Source organism: Zosterops lateralis, assembly GCF_965231275.1.
Source record: "Zosterops lateralis genome assembly, chromosome: 16".
NCBI lineage: Eukaryota > Metazoa > Chordata > Aves > Passeriformes > Zosteropidae > Zosterops > Zosterops lateralis.
Window position 1 is genome coordinate 11192870 of NC_139776.1, and position 23480 is coordinate 11216349.

The window sequence follows — 23480 nt, forward strand, 5'->3', positions numbered from 1 at the left end:
GTTAGAAGGGTTGTTATTTTGGTTTGTGAACTGAGGACAAAAAAATAGAGCCATAATTTTAACAGGAGGTGCTGAAAATACATGTATCACCCTGAGGCAGCCTCCTTTTTTCTCTCTGCCAAAGAGAACTAAGGAGAGGTGAGTTTGCTACTGTAGAAAGAAAATATTTCTTCAGAGGGATGGGAGGATTTGAAATTAAGCAATAAAAACATTGTTGCAGATCTCTGCCTCATACCAGACTGGAATTAATAAATTTTAAAAAGAGAGGACAGCACATGGATGAAAACCTTAAGATTTAATGCTTCATTATTAAGAAACTGTGATACTGCACAGAAACTCAGGAATATTTTTGCTTCCAGTTACTTGATATCTAGCCCACTCCCTGAGGTAGTGACTTCAGTAATGCACAGGAGTGGAAATTCAGGTTAAATTCATTGACCATGAAATGTTGAAGCTCAATGCACAGCAAAAATAGAACCAAGAAGATCAGTGGTGAGAAGAAAAGATTTGTCAACATCATCAACACCATACCTCTATTGCAAGGACTGTTTTTTTATATCGACATGGTGAAATTGAAATAAAGCCTTTTTTGGCTGTCAGTCTGACACTCAAATTGTTAAATTCTTCCCCCACTCAGGCCTTCCATGACTTCTGTTCTTTACTTTGCTCTGCTGGAGTTTTTTAAATCAGAGCTGCTTTTTGCAAAAAATCTGTTCATCTTTTTATCCCCCCAAGATATATTTTTATTTTACATTACTTCATGCTTCACATAGCATCTTGGCACAGGTTTTTCTAAAGGAGATGCCCCAAAGCCCCTGCCAAGGTCCTGCCAAGCTGAGATGTGCCAATATAATGTTAGAAGTGGTTGTTCCTCTTGCTCCACTGCAGCATGTTGGAATTCTTTTATTTGTTCCTCTGTTTTTCCCCTAAGGCTGTGGTTGTGTTTGTCACCCAGAGCACTTTGTACATTCCAGCTACAGATTTACACAACAAGCTTAACCTCTTCTCCTGTGCAGTATCAATACTGATCAGTCAGCCAGCACAGACTGCAGCTGAACCACCCCCCTGAGTGCTCCTCTTCCTAATTATAACTCTAGTTTGTACTCTTCTAGGGTGTTTTTACTTCAAACTGTAAATAACTTTGTTTCCCAGCCCTGTTTTGGAGTTGTTTTGTCACCTGTTCCTGATATTGTAACATGGTTTAGAAAAAAGCCATGCAAGCAGCCAGGGCATGCAAGCAGCTCCCTGTTTTCTGGGTGTCTCTGAGGCCTCTGACAGCTGAAGAACAAACTTCTTCACTGCAATGGGTTTTTTTCCACTAGTGTAGAATACATGTAGCTCCTATCTCTCTTGCAAAGCTGTCCCTTTGGCCCTCTGGAAGTATTTAAACTTTGTAACCAGAAACACTTTAGCTGTGGGAGTGTGATACATGTAAGATGTATGGCAGCCTGACAGAATTTCGAACAGTACAAGTGCTTTCAAGAGGTGAGGTGAGGCCAGGAGCAGGTTAGGCACGGAGCTAGCAAGGAAATTTATACATTAATGAAATTATTGCTGTGATTCACAAAATGTTGGTTACAAGCAACTCTTGCCGCTTTCCCTTTTTGTCTCTGTCCTCTTACACAACATGACCCATTACCCCCTAATCTAAAACAAGAGGAGGACAGTACATCGGTTATGCAGCAAACAGTAAATGTCCTGAAAAGTATTTTAACACGTTCTCCTCCCTTTCTTTGCTCTAAGCAGAGCCGGGAGAGGAAAATCAGGATTGGGTGAGTGGGATGATATCTAACAACCTCTAATGGGTGGCTGCGAGGGTCTGGGCTCTTTTCCTTCCCTCGGAGCAGGGGTCGGATGTGACAGAGGACACGTTCCCTGCGCGGTGGCAGCGCTGGGTTCCCGCGGCCGGGAGGAGCAGTGACAGCCCGCCCGAGGCCGTGGGGCGGCGGGCCGGGGGTGCCGCTCCCCGCTGCCAGGCTGTGCTTTCCCGGCGCGCCAGGAGAGGGATCCGCAGCCCCGGGCGCGCCTCCGCCCGCGCTCCCGGCGGGCAGCGCCGGCCCCGCAGCCATGGCCCCGCGGCTGCGGCCGCCTCCCGGTGCCCCTTCTCCGCCGGGAGCCGCCCCGAGCCCTCTGACAGGTAACGGGGGCGGGCGGGGGGCGCCCGGGCACGGCCACCTCGGAGGAACCCGCCCCGGGCGGTGCCGGAGGGGGCTGAGCCCTGTGAGGCTGTACCGCAGGCCGGCCCTCGGGGTTCGGGGGGCTCAGCTTCAGGCCGGGAGGGCAGCGAGAGTCAGAGAGCACCAGCAGAGAGACATTTATATCTTTATTGGGCTAATACAAAATAGAGGGATTCGGGAGGAGGAGGAGCCAACCAGGGTGCGGCTCTCGGGGGTGCCGTCACCAGCACAAACGTCCCCCAACACCAGTGGCGACTCGGTCACCCCAGGTGGGCGGATTAACTTGTCACCAGCTGCTGCCATCCCCACTGAAGCCGCTGGCTCCGTCTTTACTGCAGCGTGGATCCTGCTCCTCGCAGAAGAAGGGGCGGGCACCCAGCAGCTCCAGCTGGAGCCCGGGCAGCAGCATCACAGAGCCTGGTGCAGAAACACAGGGACAGCGTCAGGGTCACTCGGCTGGCTCTCCTGGGCGGCAGACCTGTGGAGCAGCACGGTGTGCTTCTTGAAGGCACCAGGCCAAGCTAGAGGAACCACCACAGGGGTCTCCAGGGATGATGTATCCGGTTTGGGGCATCCCAGTAACCATAACTCCTCACTGCTTACATCGAGAGATATGCTGGTATCCACAAAGGATTTTATTGCTGAGATGTCCCACCTGGGTGCTGGCACGTTCCCAAGGGCTGAGGTGTCTGCAGCCAGCTCAGAGTTCTTGAGCAGGCTCTCCAGTGGTTTGGAGTGCTTGTCTTCCTTGCAGGGTGTCGAGGTGTTCTGTGATGCCACATCCATCAGGCAGCCATCTCTGCTGGGCTGCTCACAGGGCAAACCAGACAGCTCAAAGGTGGCCTGGCCAGGGTGGGCCTTGCAGAAGGAGACAAGACTGAGGTCAAAGGTGCCCTGGGTCAGGCTGTGCAGCTCAGTCTTCACACAGCTGCTCAGAGCCTCTGCCTGCCTGACAACAAACACAGAGCTGCCACTTGCTGTGTTGTCCAAGTCCATGGGGAGCTCCCAGGTGTCAGGTTTGGAAGCATTGCTAGAGTCCATGTAATAACTCACGACAGGAGAAGAATGGCTATGGCTGGAGGAGCTGGCCAAGAACCCATTTTCTAGGATTTCCTTTCTGGTCAGCTTGCTGCTACTGTGCCTCTGGGTGGACAGCATGGTGCAACAGCTCTCTGGCTTACAGGGAGAGATCAGGATGACCCTGTAAGGATAAACTTGTTACTGTTCACCAATGGATTACAGACTTACAGTAGCAGGACCACTCTTGGCAGAATCCTGTCTCAGTCTTGCAAGGAGCTGAGCAGGATCCAGGGCACATAGAACACATCCAGCCTACCACTGTCTTTTAGAGTAAAAGAGTTCCACCACAGCCTGTTAGTTGCTCAGAGGTCATTGCAGAGTCTCCTTGAAATTCTGTTAATTTGACCTTAGCCTGTAAATCGCTACTCTTAGCTTTGTATAGGGGACAGAGGCATTTTATCCTCACTCCTGAAGTCAGAGGACCACTAACCTCAGCTAGAATTGAGTCCCTTTGAGAAGGGGGCCCCAAAACCAGGCTTTGGCTAGGATGGGAGAGGTTGAGGGGCAGCTCTCATCTTACTTTTGGCCCCATATACAATAACTCTCACTACCAGCTCAGCCAGGACCTCACTTACAGCTCCTTCCTGAGGGATTAGGATAGGCCAGGGAAGGGGATGACTATACTGCAAACCCACCTTTACTCTGAATGTACGTTAAAGAGTGATAAATAGTTCCTGGATTTACTGTAAAGGGGCTGTATGGTTCATCTAGAATGAAAGTCTTGTTTAAGAGAGACTAAAACCCTCTTCTCTTAGTATATTAGAAATTAAGTAAGGAATAAGAAATCAAAATAAATAGTACTACTCACCTTCAGCTACTGTGAAGACCCTTTAATGTCCTTAACCCTTTTCTGCTAGTGTTTCTTACAGCAGTTTTATAGTGCTGGTAATCAATTAACAGGCTGATTTCCTAATTAAGCTAGTTTGGGAGAGGGAGGAGCTTCTGTTTGCCTCTTTTTAGACAAGGAGGCAGGGAGGGTGGGCCATGGTTGACTGATGGATGTACCCAAGTCTGTAAGGTTGGGCTGTGTTTATCCTGTCAGTGGGTCCTTAGTAAGGTAACACTTTCCTTTAAGTCTTGCCTTGTTTTTTGTGACCTGTTGGTTAGGAGTATTCACGTACACAGACCTCGCATTGATAATGTAGATAGTGTATGTTGTAATATTTGGGTAATGCTCTCAGGCACAAGGGTGTATTGTGGCTGCTCTGGGCAGGGCCAGGAGCTGGACTTTGATGATCTTTGGGGTCCCTTCCAGCCTGGACTATTCTGTGATTCTGTAACAAGTGTGCTATTCCTGCCCTGTGCCTGGGGCTGCTGCAGCTGGGGGGGGGTCTCAGGTGAGCGTAGGGAGTCCTGAGGGTGGAAATGGGGGGTCCTGTCAGGGGAGATGAATGGTTTCAGGTGGGTGTGGGGGTCCTGGAAGTCCTGGGTCCATGTGGAGGTGGATGCAGAGGTGCTGAGGATGGAAATTAGTAGCTCTGGGTCATTGCAGGGGTGGGTGAGGGAGTGTTCTGGGTTAGAGTGGGGGATCCCGATGGTCTGGGGTGGGTCCAGGGCTGGATGCAGATCCCAAGGTCAATGTGGAGGGGATGAGGAGGTTCCCGGCAGGGACTCAGATCGATCTGGGCCTGGATGCGTGGGGTCTCGGGTCTCGGATTGGTGTGGGGATAGATGTGGGGGGTTCTGGATAGGGTGCTGTGCTGGATCTGGGGGGTCTTGGCACTCCTGGGTTGGTGCAGGGCTGGATATGGGATGTTCCAGGGTGGATGTGGGTTTTCTGGGTTGGGGTAAGGCTGCATGTGGGTGTCCTGGGGTGGATGTAGGGATGGACATGGGTGTCCCGGGCTGTACGCAGGGCTGGATGCGGGTGTCCCGGGCTGGATGCAGGGCTGGAATGCCGTGTCCCGGGCTGGGTGCGGGCTCCCTGAGGGTGCCAGGGGCTGGATGCAGGTATCCCGGGCTGGATGCAGGGCTGGGTGCGGTGTCCTGGTTGGCCGCGGGCTCCCTGAGGGCGCCGGGGGCTGGATGCAGTGTTAGGTGCCGTGTCCCGGGCTGGATGCAGTGTTAGGTGTCGTGTCCCGGGCTGGATGCAGTGTTAGGTGCCGTGTCCCGGGCTGGATGCAGTGTTTGGTGCCGTGTCCCGGGCTGGATGCAATGTTAGGTGCCGTGTCCCGGGCTGGGTGCGGGGTCCCGGTTGGCCGGGGGCTCCCTGAGGGCGCGGGGGGTGGGGCTGTCGGGCGCCCTCCCGCGCGCGCCTTTGTGCGGGCGGGAGGCGCTGGGCGCATGCGCGGCCCGGCCCCGCGCGGGGGGGGCGCCGTTGGCGCGAGATAGGAAAGCGCCGCCAGCGCCGCCGCTCTGACCCGCGCCCGCCCTCAGCCCGGCCCGGCTCAGCCCGGCCCGCCATGGCCCGCCGCGCCCGCGGGTGAGTGCCGGCCCCGCCGTGCCCGCGCTCCCCGTGCCCGCTCCCAGCCGCGGGAGGCTCCTCCCGGCTGCTCCGTTCCCGCTCGCCGGCCGGACAGCGGGGTGCGGGATGCAGGGCGGCGGCCCCGCGCTCCCCGTGCTCCGGGGCTCCCCCCGGCCCTGCCCGCCCCGCAGCGGGGCCTGAGCGGGGCCCGCTCCCCGCGCCCCCCGCCCCAGCCATCCCCGAGCGGCCGGGCTGCACCGGGGAAATGGTGCCGGTGCCCAGATGCAAAGTCCACCCGAGGGACGGAAGGGGCAGATGTGGAAAGAAACGCTTTTTTCCCTGCTCTGGACAGAATAAAAGTTGCGGGCAGGCGCTGGAGCCTGAAGTTGAGGATCTCCTTTCAGTCTGGGCTGTGTGGGTGGTTGTTGGTGAGGTCGGGGCGCGGTGCTGGGAGGGAGAGATCTGGAGTTCTGCTCTGTGTGGTGGAGGTTCTTCCCTCTCCTGCAATTTTTATCAGGTAGAAATGATAATCTTCCTTTATTCACCCCTAGTGAGGAGCAGGATGAGCTGCATTACCAGGATACCGATTTGGATGTGCCGGAGCAGCGGGATGGCAGGTGCAAAGTCAAGTGGACCCCAGAAGAGGTGAGTGACAGCCTAAAATTTCTGAGAGATATACTTTGGGGTGGTGTCTCTGACATGGCACCCCGGGCTTGGGTAACTCCACCCCAGTCCTCACCTGCTGGCCACGATCTTGCCTCCTCCTCCTATTGCCGCTGTAGAATACTATGTGTCTTTGTGCTGAGCTCAGGCCTGAATGAGGCTCAGAGGTTCAGGGGAGTTTGAAGTGTAGCCTGATTATCAACAGCTCAAACTTTTTAAACTTAAACCTGTGAGTACTGAGTGAAACACCACTGCCTGCAGCACTCCTGTGAGCACAGAGGGATCCAGATGAGGGCTGGGGCCTCCAATGAGCTGAAATGTGCAGTGGAAATGTGCTCCTTTTTCTGGAGCAAGAGCAGGGAGTATTGACACTTGGGATCATGGCTTAGTCATCCTGGCTAAGAGCCTGAAATTGACTGGGAAATTCTCTTCCAGTTTCACTATTAGTTTTGGGCTGTGTGAGAACTACAGCTGGGGTCAGAATACCAAGTAAGGTGGGCTTTGTGGAGGGATCCAGGCCTTGGGGTTCATGTTGGGCAGGGAATAATTTCATTTTTAGCTATCCAGAGCTGACAGACAAGGATGCCTCTAACAGGCTTTCTGTGAGCTGTAGGAGTTTGCAGACCCAGGCTATAGCAGGGATCAAAAAAGAGGTGCTGTAGAGCCCTGCAGCCCTGAAAGAGAAGAGCACCAGGCAGGTGGTGATACACTTCAGTCAGTCAGCTTTTCTGGCCAGACAAAACCAGTGGCTGAGCTGGGAGATGGACTGTCAGGCCAGGAGTGTTCTGGGGCTGGATTAGCAGGCCCTTGGCCACAGGATTTGAAATAGACTGTGGGGGAATAGAGCTGAGCTCTTGTTTCATTCTTTATGTATGGGCTTGTCCTAGTACAGAGCTCAGAATCAGACTGTTCCAGTTGGGCTCCATGTGCTGGAGAGCTGCTAAACACTGCTGTGAGCTGCCTTCTTCCCCTGAATACACAGTCCCAACAAAACCTTGACAGTTCAAAATACCTAACTTGCTCTTTTAATGTCATCACCCTATGGTGTGTTGGATCAGTGTATCTCGAAGTGGATGTTTTTGTCCTTTGCAGGATGAGCAGCTGAAGATGTTAGTGAGCCATTATGGGCAGAATGACTGGAAGTTCCTGGCCAGCCACTTTCCTGTAAGTGACCCTGTGCCCAGCTGGGAATCCTAGTGTTTGCATGTTGCTGCTTCTCCTTGTGTTGGTTCCCTGTGTCTCTGCAGTGGGACTCTGTTCTGACTTCATAGCTCCAAGCTGTGAAATGGGGCTGCCTAAGGGCAGGAAGGCTTTCACAGAGGGCTTTCCAGGACGAGTCTGTTGGAGTTGGGGTGAGAAATTGAGGTTCCTGTCCCGGTGTCCAGTGCCCTGGGCCCAGGACCTCCATTTGTATTTGCTATGTGCTTCTGCAGGTTTTCTGTGGTACAGCCTGTGTGTCTGGGGACTGCTGCCACTTTTGGAGCTGTCTGGGCTCTGGAGCCCCTGATCTAACACCAGTTCTGTCCCCAGAACCGCAGTGACCAGCAGTGTCAGTACCGGTGGCTCAGAGTGCTGAACCCAGACCTGGTGAAGGGTCCCTGGACCAAAGAGGAGGATCAAAAGGTAAGTCAGGGCTGAGAGGATCAGAGTGTTGGACTCTTTCTGTCTGCAGAGAGGGTGGAGATGTCAGACCCATCCTCAGGTGTTGTAACCTGTGTGTAATTGTTCCCCATGGGGGATTCCTGTGAGAGCAGCTCTGTCTGCCCTGCCCTGAGCAGCCCAGGCAGCCATGGTCAGGATGTGATGTGATCTAGGCCTCTCCAGGTAAACACCTTCTCCCTTTCACACAGTGCTGCTACAGTAGGCTGCCAAGGGAGAGAGCTGAAAAGGGAATTAATTCATCTGCCTGCTGGCAGGTCTCCACCTGGCCTGGCCAGGTTGGATCTAAGAGAAAATAAAACTGGCATTTCCTGTGCCACAGTAGGCAGGCTGGAGTGGATGTCTGAGGTTGGCTGGGTGAATCATGACTTCTGTGAGTCTGTTTCTCTGCTGATTCCAGACTCAGCTGAGAGGGGCCAGCTCAGACAGACTCATCATCTTGATGTACTTAAGAAAAGTTGGAGTGAAATCCAAATTTTACCAAGGTTTTCTGCTAGTAACAGAACATCCTAGTTTGGCAGATTCTCTGCAGCACTCCTGCTCCCTGACTTCTTTCTCTTTTGGTCCCATTACCTTCTGTCACAGCCCTAAGGAAGCTTCTCCTGATGTCGCTCCCCATTCTTACACCAGGACTGCTGTAAAAATGCTGTTGATTGCTTTCCCCTTCCCTTTGCATCGTTCTGACTGCCAGCCTACCCATCCTGGCCAGGCTAGGCTCCAGCTCTCTCCTAATGGCTTTGGCCCAGCTCCTTTGCCTCAGTTGGGCATCTTTGGTCCATTTTTTCTGTGCTTGAAAGGCAAGAATCTGCAGCAGGGACAATTGTTACATGAGCATCACTTCTACCTGCACCTTTCAGCTCAGCTCAGCACAGCTGGCCAGGGTAGAAATGTTCTTTGGGAACTCATCAGCCAGGATTTTGGTGGGCTGAACACTGCAGGAAGTAGATGGCTTCATCCTGGACGTTGTAGGAGCCCAGAGTGGATTCAGTGCCCAGAAACATTTGTGTTGGGGCTCTGGCAGAAGTGACAAAGCCCTGGGTGGAGGGTAAAAGGCAAGGTGGATGCTTCTGAAGTGAATTCGTATCTCTCCCTGTATATCCTGGTGCTGTCAGGGTGTGCAGCTGCAGCCCTGTCAGTCCTGGGTGTATCACTGTTAAAGGGGGCAGCAGGCCAGTGCAGAGCTGATGGGGAGAACTGTCACATAGCCAGGTCCTTGGAAGTAGGGAGGACAGAGGAGCCTTGGAGCAGGTAGGACTTGGCCCTTGCTCAGAAATGAGAATGTGTTTCTACACCTGGGCACCTGTCAGTCTCCACCCCATGTTCTGTGAGGGGTCATCTGCTTTCACAGGTGCCCTGTGGCAAAATATCTGCCTGGAAACAGCCTCTTACAGAAATTTGGCTGAATCATTGCTCTCATGGGGATTGGAACAGCTGATAGCCCTGCTAGGTCCCTCCAGCTCATCTTCCAAAGGGGGCCTACTTTGTCTGCCCTTACCTGGTCCCAGGAGATGCAAAGAGCAAAGCCTGAAGATTTGAAAGTACTGACCTTCCCCTCCTTTATTCCATTATCTTATTTCCCTCCTACTCTCTCCAAAGGTAATTGAACTGGTTAAAAAATATGGCACCAAGCAGTGGACCCTGATAGCCAAGCACCTGAAAGGGCGGCTGGGGAAGCAGTGCCGGGAGCGCTGGCACAACCACCTGAACCCTGAGGTGAAGAAGTCCTCATGGACAGAGGAGGAGGATCGCATCATATTTGAGGCCCACAAGGTCCTGGGGAATCGCTGGGCAGAGATTGCCAAGCTGCTGCCTGGGAGGTAGGCCCCTTTGCTCCCTGCTGCCTTCCCTGCTGTGGAGATCTGTGTGTTAGGCTCTTGGGATGGGGCTGGGGAGTGTGTTGGAGCTGCCAGCTGTGCTTTAAAGCTGCTGTAGTGGTGGTTTGTTCTCTTCTGCTTTCTCTGCAGGACCGACAATGCTGTGAAGAATCACTGGAACTCCACCATCAAGCGGAAAGTGGACACGGGAGGTTTCCTCAATGAAACCAAGGAGTCCAAGTCTCTGTACTTCCTCGTGGAGGTGGATAACAAGGAGAAGCCAAGTCAGGCAACAGCTGAGAGCCAGGTACGGCACTTGTAGCAGGCAGCTGGGTCAGTGCCCTGCCCTGCTAATGCATTCTGGAGCTCTTCATCCACCCTTCTGCTGCCTCTCGCTGCCTTTTCCACAGCCCGGTGTCTGCACAGACAGTCTGTACCTTCCCCAGCCTCCCAGATCTCTCCCTCCAGGAGCTAGGGGTGTTATGGGAGCCTGAGTGTGTTATCCAGGCAGAAAACAGCAGTGTGCTAGAGCTGTTACCTTGCCAATCCTAGCATCAAGTCCATCTTGGACATTGAATATTCTCTTGGCTTCATTGTGCTGTTGCTGGTGGGAGAAGGAGGCTGCTCCAGATAGTGTGTGTGTGGGAGCAGGGTAAAGAGATACTGTGTTCCTTTCCTCTGAAAAAGGAAATAGGGAAGTACACCCAGTGATTGTTTTCATGAAGAAAGTGTGTAGTTTTTGAAGGCAGGCTCCTGGTAAATAGAAAACATAGAACTAGTGCTACATGCTCACCATGTACAACTTTCTCCTGGCACACTGTTAAGTGAAATCTTGAATTTAAACAGTCTTGTGCTCTTTATGTTGCATAGATTCTTTCTGAAGTAGTGTGTGAGACAGAGCAGTGAGGGAGAATGGGGATGTGAAACAAACCCAGTGGCAGGTAGTAGAGTGGGCAAAGCTGAACATGTCCAGGTGCTCTCTGTCCCAGGACCTGACACTGTTCCCTTGCTTCCTGCTGATATCTGGACTTTCTTTTTTGTGTGTGCCAAGAACGCCACGCCAAACTGGCCAGTGGATGTCTCTGAAATAAAGGAAGAAGATGTCAGTGATGAGGAAGTGACGGGTGTGCAGGAGTTGCCCTTGGAGCTGCCAGCTGCAGGAGTGGCAGAGCAGAACGTGGAGGGGACCCCAGATGATGCAGTGCCTGAGGATGGAGCTTCATTGGTCGAGTCACCATACAAATGGGTCGTTGAAGCTGCCAACTCTTTGTACCCAGGTTGTGCCCCAGCCTTCAGTGAAGCTCTGGACATGATTGAATCTGTAAGTAACAGACCCTTGTTCCTCCAGTTACTGTTAGGAGACTGATCCTCACCCTTTTTGTTTGAGTGAACTCACTGGATCCCCTTGATCATTGCCCTGAGGAGGACTGGGTCTGTCATTGCCTTGCAGCTTCCCCCTGTCTCTCTTCCAGGGCTGGATTAGACCTTTACAGCTCTGCCAGTATTGCTGTGGGCTTGTAAATTTTCCTAGCTGGTTGTCCTTGTGCATGGGCTCTGCTTGTGTGGGAGGCTGTAAGTGCTGGCAAACTTGATTTCTAGCCCTTCTTTATCAGCCAGAGTGTCCCTGGCTCTCCTTTTTGTAATGGTTCAGGTCCGTGCTCATTTTTTGTCCTGGGTGTCCTGTCCTGGGGTGGGATAGGACAGGACAGACTGGGAATAAGCCAAGCCCATTGTGCTGTGCAGGACAGACCCCTTCATGATGGCATAATTGCCACCATTTGCTTTCAGTGGTGGTAGCTTCACTGAAATTAGTTATTTTCAGCCAGTCAAGCAGTGCTGAGGTTCCCTGGGTGACAGAAGCACAGCAGGGTGGGAGGGTGGCTAAAATCAACAGGGCACTTTGCTGCCATCAGAGGGAAGTTTCCTCTGCAGCCCCCAGCCTGCCTGAGGCACTTACGATCCGATCCGTGAAGTAGTCACTTTGCCTCTGTACAGGAAAACAGTGTGCCTGAGGCTGAGCAGCACATCTGTGGGCCCTGGGGGACCTGCTTGTGGGGTGTTGGTGGGGTGGAGCTGGAGCAGTGAAGCAGCTCATTTCTGAACTGTTCTGGTTAGTTTTAATCTGCTCTCAGCTGTGCAGGTTACACCAGAGCCCCATGCCCAGCTTTACAGGTGTGCCCAAGACTGTGGGTGATAGTTGCTTCCTTCAGTCCCTGTCCCCAGCCCTCTGCCCAGCTGTTTTTCTTATCCTCTCTCTGAAGGGGTGCAGCTGTTTGTGCAGCTGTGCTGTGAACCAAGCAGGGAAACCAGCCTTGCATAAATAGAAAAACCTCCCCCATGCACAAGCAGCACCTTTCAACTGAGTCAGATCCCTGCTCTGGCTCCAGCTGTGCCTATGGCAGAGAAGAGCAGGGCTTGAGCTGCCCCTGGCCAGGCTCCTTCCAAAGCTGTCTCACACCCCCACTTATTTCCCCTCCCAGTTCACCAATCTGCCCAGCTGCCCCCCTGTGCTGCTGCTGACTGTTTCCCCTGTGTGCAGGACCCAGATGGGTGGTGTGACCTGACCCAGTTTGACCTGCCTGAGGAGCCCTCGGCCGGCGGCAGCAGCGGCAGCGCCAGCCCGGCCCGGCTGTCACCCGGCGAGGCCACCCCCGCCCTGCCCAGCGTCACCGAGTACCGCCTGGACGGCCACACCATCTCCGACCTCAGCAGGAGCAGCAAGGGAGAGCTCATCCCCATCTCCCCCCACGCCGAGGGCAGGTTTGGCACCCCGCCCTCAGTGCTGAAGAGGCAGAAGAAGAGGAAGATGTCTCTCTCTCCTGTCACGGAGAACGTCGCCAGCACCAGCATGTCCTTCCTGGACTCCTGCAACAGCATGACACCCAAGGGCACCCCTGTAAAGACACTGCCCTTCTCTCCATCTCAGGTATCTTCTTGCCCTAATGTCATGTGAAAACCCATCAGCTCTGCCAGCTTTGTGTTCCTCCTGCCTTGAATGAGGCCATCCCAGTGTGCAGAGCATGTTCCTGTGCTAAAACAAGGCTCAGAGCTGGTTTCTGACACTGCTCTTCAGCACTGCACTTCTTCTGGGAGCAGCAGCCTGTGTCTCCATCTGGGAGTGACTGCAGTTTTAAGAAAGCCCAGCTACTCTGTGTGAGGGGCAGGGGATGTGCCCAGCATGAGGAAGGAACCCCATCTGCATACCAGGGTGTGATGGACACACTGCTGCTGTTCCCAGGGCACTGCTGTCCCCAGGGCACTGCTGCCCCAGCTGTGGGCAGCAGAGTGGCACCAATGAAAACTTGTTTTCCCTGTCTGTTTGCAGTTCAGTCACACAGACAGGCTGGGCAGCAAACACCTTGTGCAGATCTGTCTTGTGTGCCTATGAAAATGCTCCTGGCCTTGTCCTTCTTACAAAAGAGGCTCAGCATCTTTCAGCCTTTGCTGTAATTCCCACAGTGTCCACACATGGGGTCTCCAGCACACGTCACCTTGGAGCACTGTGATGGTCAGACCCATGAGTGTCTCATGTGGAAGTGGTGGAGTTGTGTCTATAAACCAGAATAAAGGCTGCTGCATTCTCCAGCACAGTTCCCACTGCAGCTCTGTTGTCCAGACCCTCCCCAACTGTGCCTGCCCAGCCTTTATTTCTGCCATTTCTGCAGCAGAAAACAGAGGGGAGGCACCACAGGAGAGTTCAAAATGCAGGTGGACCTTGAATGAAAGGCCAGCATGAAAAAGAAATCAGAGCAGGGCCCATAATGTACAGCTCTGCAGAGTGTAAAAGGCAGGAATGCCTGGAGTGAGTCTCAGAAGGCAAAGTGCCTTGAGGCCCTGCCTCAAGCTGAGCTTCAGCCACCAGTGGATGTCACAGAGTTTTTCTCTCCCAAGAGGCTCTTGGGTACAAGCACTGTTCCTTATGGGAGCAGAGCTGTCACTTACTGGCTGTTGGGAAGTAAAACCCCAGAAGAGCTAACACAGCTTGTTGTTTTCTCATAGTTTAAGCTGAAGACAGCTCAGTGCAAGACCTGTTAACTTGTACACTTTGTGTTACATGGACTTCCCTCATGTTTCCCAGCCTGAGGTTGGAATAGACTGTGTGAGCTGGGATTACCAGTGCAAGGAGGGACTTCTCTTCCACTCTGTAGTTGGTAGCTGTGATAGTTGCATCAGCTCATCCCTTATGGGAAGTGAATCATCTTTATAGGTGTGAGGCACCTGACAACTTTTATGTGTGTCTGTGTACAAAACTGTGAGTCTGTAACCCACCCTGGTTTGGGAGGGTTGTTTCTACTTCAGGGTTTCCCTCATATTTAGGAAAAAGTAATGCAATGCTGGGCTGCTTGAGACTAAGTGTCTTCAATTTTTCTTTCCTGTGCTGTGCAGTTCTTGAACTTTTGGACCAAACAGGACACACTAGAACTGGAGAACCCCTCCCTGACCTCCACGCCTGTGTGCAGCCAGAAGGTGATTGTCACCACCCCACTGCACAGGGACAAGACCCCTCTGCTCCAGAAGAACTTGGCGTAAGTCCTCCCTTCTCCACACAGGAGTCTGGTCCAATTCAGACATAGCTCTCAGTACTTCTCATGGTACTACTGAGAGAGAGGCAAGGCAGGCCGGGGGTTTCCTTAAATCAGTATTTTCCTCTCCAAAAACAGCTCTTTGAGCTGCAGGCAGCCAGCGTCCAGGCTGACTGGGGGCACAGCCAAGTGCCCTCTGTTGTGCTCAGCTGCTGGGTGGGTTGTGGCCTTTTGTGGATTACAGCCTGTCTGATCCCTTCTCTTTCCCACTCTGCTTCCAGGTTTGTCACACCAGATCAGACATATGTGGTGGACAACACCCCTCACACTCCCACACCTTTCAAAAATGCCCTGGAGAAATATGGACCAATTAGACCTCTGGTAATTATTGGGCAGGGCTGTGGTGCTGATGGATGCAAATGAGACAAGGGGTGAGGGGAGGCTGGGGCAGGGGTGTGAACAAACTCTTATCTGTGCCAGAACAAAGGGAAGTTTGGTAGTGCCAAGCTGAGAGGGGAGGGGTGAAGGGAACATTGTCATGGTGTTAATTTCATTGTAAGGAGCTGCAGGAATTTCAGCTCCTCTGTAAACCAGCTGAAAATGCCAAAAGCTCTCCTTGAATCAGGCTGCAGTGTGTTGGCTACTGATGGCCTTGAGGAGCAGGGAAATGATCTGCCTCCCTGAGGAGCTGGATCTTCCAGCCTTTGTGTGCACACTGGGGTTCAGCTCATAAGTCCCTCATGCCCAGAGATCCTGTAAATCCATGAGACTAGCAGAAACTTGTCATATCTTTTCCAGCTGGAAAGCAAAAAGGTTTTTGTGTTTGTCCTCCCACTGTGAGCTCTCCTGACCCCATTGTCCCTTTGGGGAAACACTTGTGAGCCTGCCCAGCATAGAGATTTTGACTGCCTTGTTCTCTCTCTGTCCTTTTACCTCAGCCTCAGACTCCTCACCTGGAAGAAGACTTGAAGGAGGTGCTCCGAAGTGAAGCTGGCATCGAGCTCATCATAGAGGATGATGTGAAGCCTGAGAAACAGAAGAGGAAACAAGGGGTGAGCTGCCCAGCTGGTGCACCAGCTGCTAAGCTGCCCTGTGCTCTTAAGGAGTATTTTGGATGGATTTATTCATCCTGCTATTGGTGCCAAAGTATTTTTAGCCTTGTGGCTGCTCTCTTTTGATCAGCAAGAGGTGCCTCAGGTTAGAGCCTGCTTAAAATACTGCCAGGAGTGTCCTGGTGTATGCTGAGCTCAGGACTTGTTGGCACACTTGGAGCACCTGGGGCAAGTTGGGCTTGCATGTAAAGTCTCAGTTTCCTGGTGGCCTTCCCTTCCTACTAAAAGCTCTTCCTCTGAACTGGTGGCTCAAGGTGCCAGTAGGGGGGCAGTGGAAGCTGCTGTGCCCTGTGGTGGGGAGGGCTGCACACATTTTCTTGAAACGCTGGTGCCATGAAGAGCTGAGTGACATGACCTTTGTGTGCACCTGGGCCCTCAGGATGGTATTTGCTGGTTGGGCTCATGGTGACACTGGTGTCCCTGTGTCCATGGCTGGGTTCATGGTGACACTAGTGTCGCTGTGTTCATGGTGACTCTGGTGTTGCTGTGTCCATGGCTGGGCTCATGGTGACTCTGGTGTTCGCACATTCTGCAGCTGCGCAGGAGTCCCATCAAGAAGGTCCGGAAGTCTCTTGCACTGGATATTGTGGATGAAGACACGACACAAAACCTGCCTGCCCTCCCCAAGACTGTGTGTTTCAAACGAGCCCAGGTGAGGGGTTGTGTGCTCAGAGCAAGGGCAGAGCTGGCTCTGCTCTGAAAAAAACTGCAAAGCAGCAGTAGCAGCCTGGAGCTGCCTTTGAAAGTCCATATGAACGTGGATGAAGGGCTCCATTTCTTCCTTTCTTATGCTTTTTCTCCTGGTGCAGCCTGTGAATTTCCTGTCAAGGTCCCTGAACCTCTCCTCCTCAAGCAGGAAGAATGACAGTGGTCTGCTCAACAGAGCCTTCGTGCAAGTGCAGCCAGAGAAAATGTCCTACAGGAAAATGCCCAGCCATTTCAGGCCCCCAGCACCGGTAAGCCCTGCAGCAGGCACTGCTCTCCTAGGCAGCACTTCATCTGGCAGTGCAGCCCTTGTCCCTTGAGGAGTGGGGATTCTGAGCTGCTGCACAGGCATCCCTACACTGTCAGGGCTGTCTTTACACCAAGGATGGCAAATGCTGAGCCAGAAGTGTAATTTTATGTTCCTCAAAGACACAGCTGTGCCCTGCTCAGCATGTTTGGCCCTGGATTTCCTCATGGGAATTCTCACCCATCAAGGAAATTTGGATGACTGCTCTGGCAGTAAAGTAAACCTTCCTTTTTCCCGTGGGCACTACTTGAGTGGACAGCAGCAACCTCATCTTTTTTGCTTTCCAGGGCAGAGCAACTCTGAAGTGCTGTATAAAGGTTAAACAGGAAGGTATTTCCCACTCCTGTGTTTTTTAGGGTATTTCTGGGTTCTGGGGAAGGCTCTGTGCCTTAGGCAGCGTAGGCTGGCTTTATCCTGCTTTGTCCTGCCCCGTGGCAGTACAGAGCTCCAGCTGGCAGTGTGGCATCTTGTACCTGGTGCTATTACAGCAGCTCATTTCCTCAGCTCTGTACAGTTGGATCTGGGTTATGCTGGACTCACAGCAGCCTAAAAATGCCCTCTGGGGCATAAACAGGTCTCTACAATCTTCACCACTTGCAGGCAGGATGTAGGAGGAGGAGTTTTCCTTATTTGCTGGGCAGTGTAGCTTAGAGATGGGGATTTGCACCACAATTTCGTAGGTGTTTGCTTGGGTAGAGTCACTTGAGGTCTCTGGTAGCTTCAGTGGGGATGGAAACACGTGCTGCCCTTGTTGGGGGGGTTAAACTGCAACTGGGGGCTCCTGTGATGGTGTTTTCCCATTCCAGGAAGGTGCAGTGTTGTCCTCAGAAAAGTGCAGTGAGGGGGGATCCATCACTGCATTAGAGCTTTCTTGTGAAACCTCTGTCTTCTGACAAATAAATACCCCTCAGCCAGAGTAATTCCTTCCCCTTCCCAAAATAAACCCTTCTTAAACACTTCCATTTCTCCTCCTGTCCTTGCCAGGGTCGTGTTGCTCCCAGAGTTAATAGCTCTGTATAAATAAACTTCAGGAGTGACTCAGGGGTGACAGGGAGGCAGCTGGTGTGGTGACAGAGTACAGGTGTGCAGTGAAATCCCATTGCCCACAGCCAGCAGGGCTGTCTGTGCTGCTGCTCTGGGGATTTATTGTGCTGCTCTGGTGCTGCTGGCAGAGGCAGTTCTTTATTAAGGAAGCTCATCCTTCTCTGGGTTGATCCCTATTGGATCAAAGCCATTCTGGCTGCAAGGGACATTCCTCCAGCACTGGAGCCCTGGTTCCCTGCAGTGCATGTCAACAGGTGTTTGCAGTTCAGGGCACTGCCTGTGTCCTGCCTGCATTTACCAGAGGATTCTCAGGGCTGTCCTGGAGTGCAGAAACACCTCGTGGGTGCCCTTTCTGCATGCAGAGACCGAAGCACACCTGGGTTTTGCCTCCTTTGTGCTGTGGGACCCTGTGGAAACTGAAGGCATCAGATTGCTGTTAAAGATGGCATTTGATTAGAGCAGACCTGGGGCTCAGCAGCTCCTGTAGGTATTGAACTGGTTGGCAATAAACTCCAAAGCTGTGATGAATTCCTTCTATTGTTCTGGAAGCTCTTCAGGGCAGTGAGTTTTAATAGGTTTGTGCTTTGGGCTTTTTGTCTTGAGACAAGTAAGGGCACATGGATTGTCTTGAAATGAAGCACTTACCTGGGAAACTGCTGAACCTAAACCCCAGAAATTATCACTTCATCTGTGAAGGAGTAACTGGTGGTGGGCACATTCCTCCTGGTGGCAAGATGAGTTCTGAAGTTTTATTTCCTGTGTTAGTTTTGTTTATTTTTGCAGTCTTTTAGAACAGGGTGTTGATGAGATGCTTGTCCTCTCCCTTGACTGTGTTGTACGCATCCTTTCTTTTCCTTCTGCAGATGACCAGGGCTTGGAAAGCAGTGGCCTGTGGTGGAACCAGAGATCAGCTCTTCATGCAGGAGAAAGCTCGACAGTTTTTGGGCACATTGAAACAGAGTCACACATCAAGGACCTTAATCTTATCATGAAGGATTGTTCTGCTTTCTAATTTTATTTTTTAAACTTTTTTAATGAGTGGAGGGGGAACTACAGGAAAAAATATCTTCTGCCAGGCCTTAGTACATGGGAGTGGATTTTTTTTTTCCCTTCAGTTCCCAGGTAGATCTACATTGTAATAAATTGGGCTAACTGCTGGCTAGTGTGTGGAATGCAAGCTTTGGGATCATTATGGAAAGACAAACAAGGGAGGCTTGGAGAGCTGACAGCAAGACCTCTCTCTGCAAGGCCTGAATTCTGGACAAGTGGAAGCAGCAGCTGTTTCACCTTGGAGCAGCAGGTGCTGCAGACTGACCTCACAGCATCCCTGGATCCCTGCTGCTGCTCTGGTACCTCAGGAATGGCTTTGTGAAGGTTCCTGCATACCTTGAGTCTCCCTCCTGGCTTTCCCAGGGGATGGAATGTCTCCCTGGGCTGGAGGAGGAGGAGGAAGGGCGTGGTGCTGTGGGGTGACCTGTGCCTGGAGCCCCTTGCTCCCTGTGGGGCTGCTTTGTCCTGCCATGGCTCCAGCAGGGGCCTGTCCCCACGACTGTGCTCCCTCTTCCAATAAATGATGGTGCTCACATCCCCTGGGCTCTGCCTCTGCCTCACAGCACTCGGGGAAGGCAGCAAAGGGCTGGGTTTTGTGGGGGCTCTTTGCTCTCCTGGCAAGGTGTTGAATTCCTGGTGGCTTCTCAGCGTGGAGGAGAGGGGCTGTCCTCCCCACACACTCTCAGTAGTTTCATCAGCTGTTCAGAACTTTTGGCTACTTTGTGGGCAGGTGCCACAGTGTGTTTAGGTGCAGGGGTGGATGGAGGCTGGAGGAGGAGCAGCAGGAGCCTGTGATGTAGCAGAGCCTTTTTGTTGCCCTTCCTTTAGATGCTAAAGTTGCACCCAAGTACCTATTCTAGTGTGGGAACAGTAGCACTGCCCTGGTTTGAGGTAGCCAAGGATGGAATGTGGTGTAATCATGGCAACATATTAACTCTGCAACTGGAAAGGTGTTGGAAAAACTGAAGAGTAATTCTGGCAGAACAGGAAGAGCTTTTTGGGTGAGCTGTACTGTGCTTTCCTTGGCCAAAGCCATGAAGGCAGATGTGCCTCTGGCTGGGGGTGTGCACACAGACAAGATCTGTTCACCCCAGGGTGGAAAAACAGAGCTGGGCCATACAAATCTCATTCCAGGTTGTGGCTTATGCTGGAAATAGAGTCAGAAAATCCTTACTGACAAACTTGTTAATAAAACCTTGGATCCTGGGAAATGAGAGAGGTTTAGAAACCCAGCTCATTTTTCATTTTTACAAGCTCAGGGCCAGAGCAAATCCATGAAGTAATTTTTATTTCTGTTTCTCGGTGTTGCAGTGTTTGCTTTGGAAAGACAGCTGGGACCACTTGTCTGAAAGCCTGGCTTTAGCTGCTCCCATTCTGGTGTTATTTTAAGAGAAATTGTCATAAACCCATCCCTCTCTGCTTGGGCTTTTGTGGGCTCGGCTGTTCCTGTGCTGGGTGACTGTACAAACCCAAGCCTGGAATTGCAATTCCTTCATGGAGCTGACATGAGCTGGGAGCTCTGAGCAGGCAGGGTCTGCTGGAGGATAAATCAGGGTGTGAGCCTGGCACCTCTGTTTGAGAGCTGCCCCCAAATTAAAGGAGGATGAGACAGAATATTAACTGCTTCTCTGAGGCAGTAAATCCAGGCAGTGCAGGCTGCCCTGCATTGCAGAACATTTATGGAAACGGGCAGAAAATCCCAAGGTCTAGCATAGTTGATGAGTGAAAAAGGGAATTAGCTTTTAATTGGAAAAGGGAGCTGCTTCTAGTGTGGAGGTTGCCAGCCTGGGTTGATTGTCCTGGGGCCCAGGAATATACATTGCTCTACAGGTGAGGTAGAAAAGGTTGCACTTGCTTTGTTTTCCCTGTGAGTTTGGATGCTCTGCTTTCTTTCCAGTAAAAATTTCAGAGAGCTTGAACATCATACTGGACTGGAGCTGGAGACCTCTCTCAGTCTGAGGCTCCATGTCCCTGGCTGCTGTCCCTTTGAGGCCTCTGCAGTAACACAGGGCAGCACAACCCTCATTCACACAGGGAAATCTGGATGTTTAATTTAGCTTTAAATGTAACACCAGGGTGAAAGTGTTCCAGGAGCATTGGCCGTGTGTGGGAGAAATCCCCTCCCATGGCCCAGCTTGTTACACAAACCCCATGTTGCTGCTTGATTTTAAAGTTTGCCTTTTGGTAGTTTGAATTCCACAACAGATCAGATGGCTCTCTGGTTGAGTTCAGACATTGAAAAAGGACTGATTTTTACCAGGAGTGGGAAGGGAATATCATAACAGGAGCTCTTGGGTCATGCCAGTGCCTTGACTGCTAACAGAACAGTGTTTCCAGCTAGGACAAGCCTTAAAGAAGCTGGGAAGAATAAAAATAATGGAGTAAGGAGATTAAAAAAGGACATCCATGGGTTTTTTTTTTTTTTTGCAATCTTACTTTGGATGGAGCCTGGTGAGGCTGAGGAGCACTGAGCTCACACAGCTCAAGGTCAGCAGTGTGGGAGCTGCTGTGTGTCCCTCCAAGGGCTCTCAGCTGCTGAGCTCCTTCCTGCTGCTCAGAGGGATTTCACAGCCTTTTTATCTTGTTTTCACAGCTAATTCTGCTAAAGCCTGTGCAAACAGCAGGTTGCTCACAGGGGACTCTTTGGTTCCACACCCATGGGGAGAGATGTCTGACTGTGGAGAAATGCAAATGGTGAACAGAGAAATTCCTCAAATACAAGAAAAAGGACAAATGGTGGGGCTCAGGGAACAGGGTATCAGACCAGCCCTGGTCTTACACCACAAGGGCTTTGTGGGCACGGGATCCATGGTTTGTGTTCCAGGGCCTTGGAGTTCCCCAGGTGTTGGCAGGAGACTCTGCTCTCCTGGCTGCAATTCCTGTTGCAGCCCAGCCTTGCCCTGCTGACCTTTGATACTTCCTTGGAAGCAGGTGTGATGGCACAGAATAGAGGAAATTCTCCATCACAGGATCATTAGTAGCTCAACAATAATTGGTTACACCTCAGGGATGTTCCATGGGCTTTATCACTGCTCAGTGCAGGAAAGGACCCTGTGGACCCTGTGCTGAGTGCAAGGGGATGCTGAGGCTGGGGTGGGGAGTCCAGGGTTTCTGCTTTGCCAAAAAATGCTTTCATCCAGGGCATTACTGACAGCAGCAAAGTGCTTCCTCTCCTGCCTTTGCTTATGGTTTTTATTGAGTAGTTCCTCAACAATAGCCTTGTAAAATCTCTCATGTGCTTTTTTTTTTTTTTTTTTTTTTTTTTTTTTTTTTTTTTTTTTTTTATGCTCTAACCTGTGGATTTAGAGGTTTGGGAAATTTAAAGGGTGATTTTAGCTGGGCAGGCACATGCTGAGGATTAGCTGAGCAGCTCCTGGGTTTTGGGAGAGATGGAGACCACTTGTGCTAAGAGCTGGCTGCAGCTGGATGGGAAAATAACTCTGCTTTGGAAACTTAAAATCCTGCCTGCCCCTGTTTCTGGAGTGAGAAAACGGCAGTTCTTCATCTCTACCTAAACAGAATAATTTAATATAAAAATATGATACTGGGCCAGGGGAAAACATTTTGCTGTGGAAACCAAAGGGTCCAGGGTGAGGAAATAAATGTATCCACTGGGAATATGTTAGGGACCAGAAACTTCAGGGAGTTAAAACCCCTGCTGTGAAAAGACTCAGCAAAACTACCCAGGGGACAAGCACAGGCTCCCCTCCCCTGCCATGGGCAGCCTCTGGCCTGTACAAGTGTGGCGGGCAGTGGCCAGAATCATCACCAGGACTCTGTGTGACCTGGTGACTTAATAGCTTGTGAAAGGCAAATCTAATCCTTCATAGCAGGTTTGTGTTTGTAAATGCATTATGTTTGGTTTTGTTCTCCCAAGATACTAAATAGATGCTGTAGGAAAAGAAATAGATGTTGCATTCCTAATCCCCCTTAGAATTTTTCAAAATGTGTTCAGTTTTGGGAAGCTCACTCAAAGCTTTGACTTTGAGCAAGGCAGCCAGCCCAGGGAATGGGGTGACTTGTACAACAGTGATGTCTTTAAAGATGGGATTTGGGGTTTTTTGGGGGAGGGTTTTTGGTGCCAATGTGACACTGGTCTGCTGAAAGTGCTTAATTCAGTCCATTGGGGAAGGGAGAGCCTGGTGCCTGGCTGTGAAAATAAAGTGAGTTATCTGTAATTGTACAGGAGGTAACAGGTGCCAAAATTGCTGTCAGATCTGCAGAAAAGGACCAGATAAGAGGGGAAAAATATAATAACTTTAGATTCAATTTTGCTGATGTACTGGTCTATTCCCAGGGTCAGTGTAAATCGAGGTTTGAATTAAGCCAAAACAGCCCAGTTAATGTCTAAATCTGCCATTTCTCAGGCCCTGCAGAAGCAGACAAACACAAAATCAATATTTGCTCTAACTGTTGCTAAGTTTTCTTTACAGATTAATTTCTGCCCAATAATCCCTGCAGCTGCAGCTCTCCGGAGCCCTCCCTGCCGTGGCTCCTGTGCTGACTGTGACCCCGAGGGGCTGTGTGAGCCCCCTCCTGCAAATCCCACCCTGCTCTGCCCTCGGGGGGACACCCAGCATCCTCCCATTGCAAGGAGGGAAATCTTTTCCCCCTCTCCAGATGTCAGGCATCTTTTTCTCCCAGTCCCACGCCGTGGAAATGCAGCTGGATTAACACCCAGCTCTACACGGCAGACCCATGTTGAGCCAGGAGATAGTTCTGTCCCTTATTTAGGGTTTATTTCTGGTTTGGAGGATTATTCTCCGCTCCCGCCGCTAAGGGGGAGTGTTGCCACGCCGTGGAGCAGCTGGATGAGGCCGAGGCAGAGCATCCTTTCCCTGCTGGCAGCTGCTTTTCCCTCCCGGAGCGGTGGGAAAGGCAGGAGTGAAGCAGGGGAGGGCAAACCGCCTCCTGTTCGGTGGCAAAGTGGGGAGTGACACTA

General features: G+C 51.7%; 1 protein-coding gene across 2 annotated transcripts; it reads left to right on the plus strand.

Moving 5' to 3' along the window:
• The first annotated feature begins 5628 nt into the window (after positions 1-5628).
• Positions 5629-19045, plus strand: MYBL2 (MYB proto-oncogene like 2). Of its 2 annotated transcripts, none has more exons than XM_083873352.1 (14): positions 5629-5679; positions 6213-6306; positions 7417-7488; positions 7855-7947; positions 9580-9800; positions 9948-10104; positions 10849-11118; positions 12337-12723; positions 14184-14323; positions 14602-14701; positions 15259-15372; positions 15968-16084; positions 16242-16388; positions 18352-19045. In XM_083873352.1, the coding sequence occupies exons 1-14, from the start codon at positions 5660-5662 to the stop codon at positions 18478-18480; spliced, it is 2061 nt and encodes a 686-aa protein (XP_083729478.1). In that variant the 5' UTR covers positions 5629-5659; the 3' UTR covers positions 18481-19045. The 2 variants fall into 2 exon arrangements, with proteins under 2 accessions (XP_083729478.1, XP_083729479.1); XM_083873353.1 differs by having other exon boundaries at positions 10891-11118.
• The last annotated feature ends 4435 nt before the right edge of the window (positions 19046-23480 follow it).

Coding starts and splice junctions, on each gene's coding strand:
- MYBL2 (XM_083873352.1), top strand. CDS start 5,660: ATGGCCCGCCGCGCCCGCGG. Junction 7,489..7,854: donor TCCTGGCCAGCCACTTTCCT/GTAAGTGACCCT, acceptor TTCTGTCCCCAG/AACCGCAGTGACCAGCAGTG. Junction 14,702..15,258: donor ATGGACCAATTAGACCTCTG/GTAATTATTGGG, acceptor CTTTTACCTCAG/CCTCAGACTCCTCACCTGGA.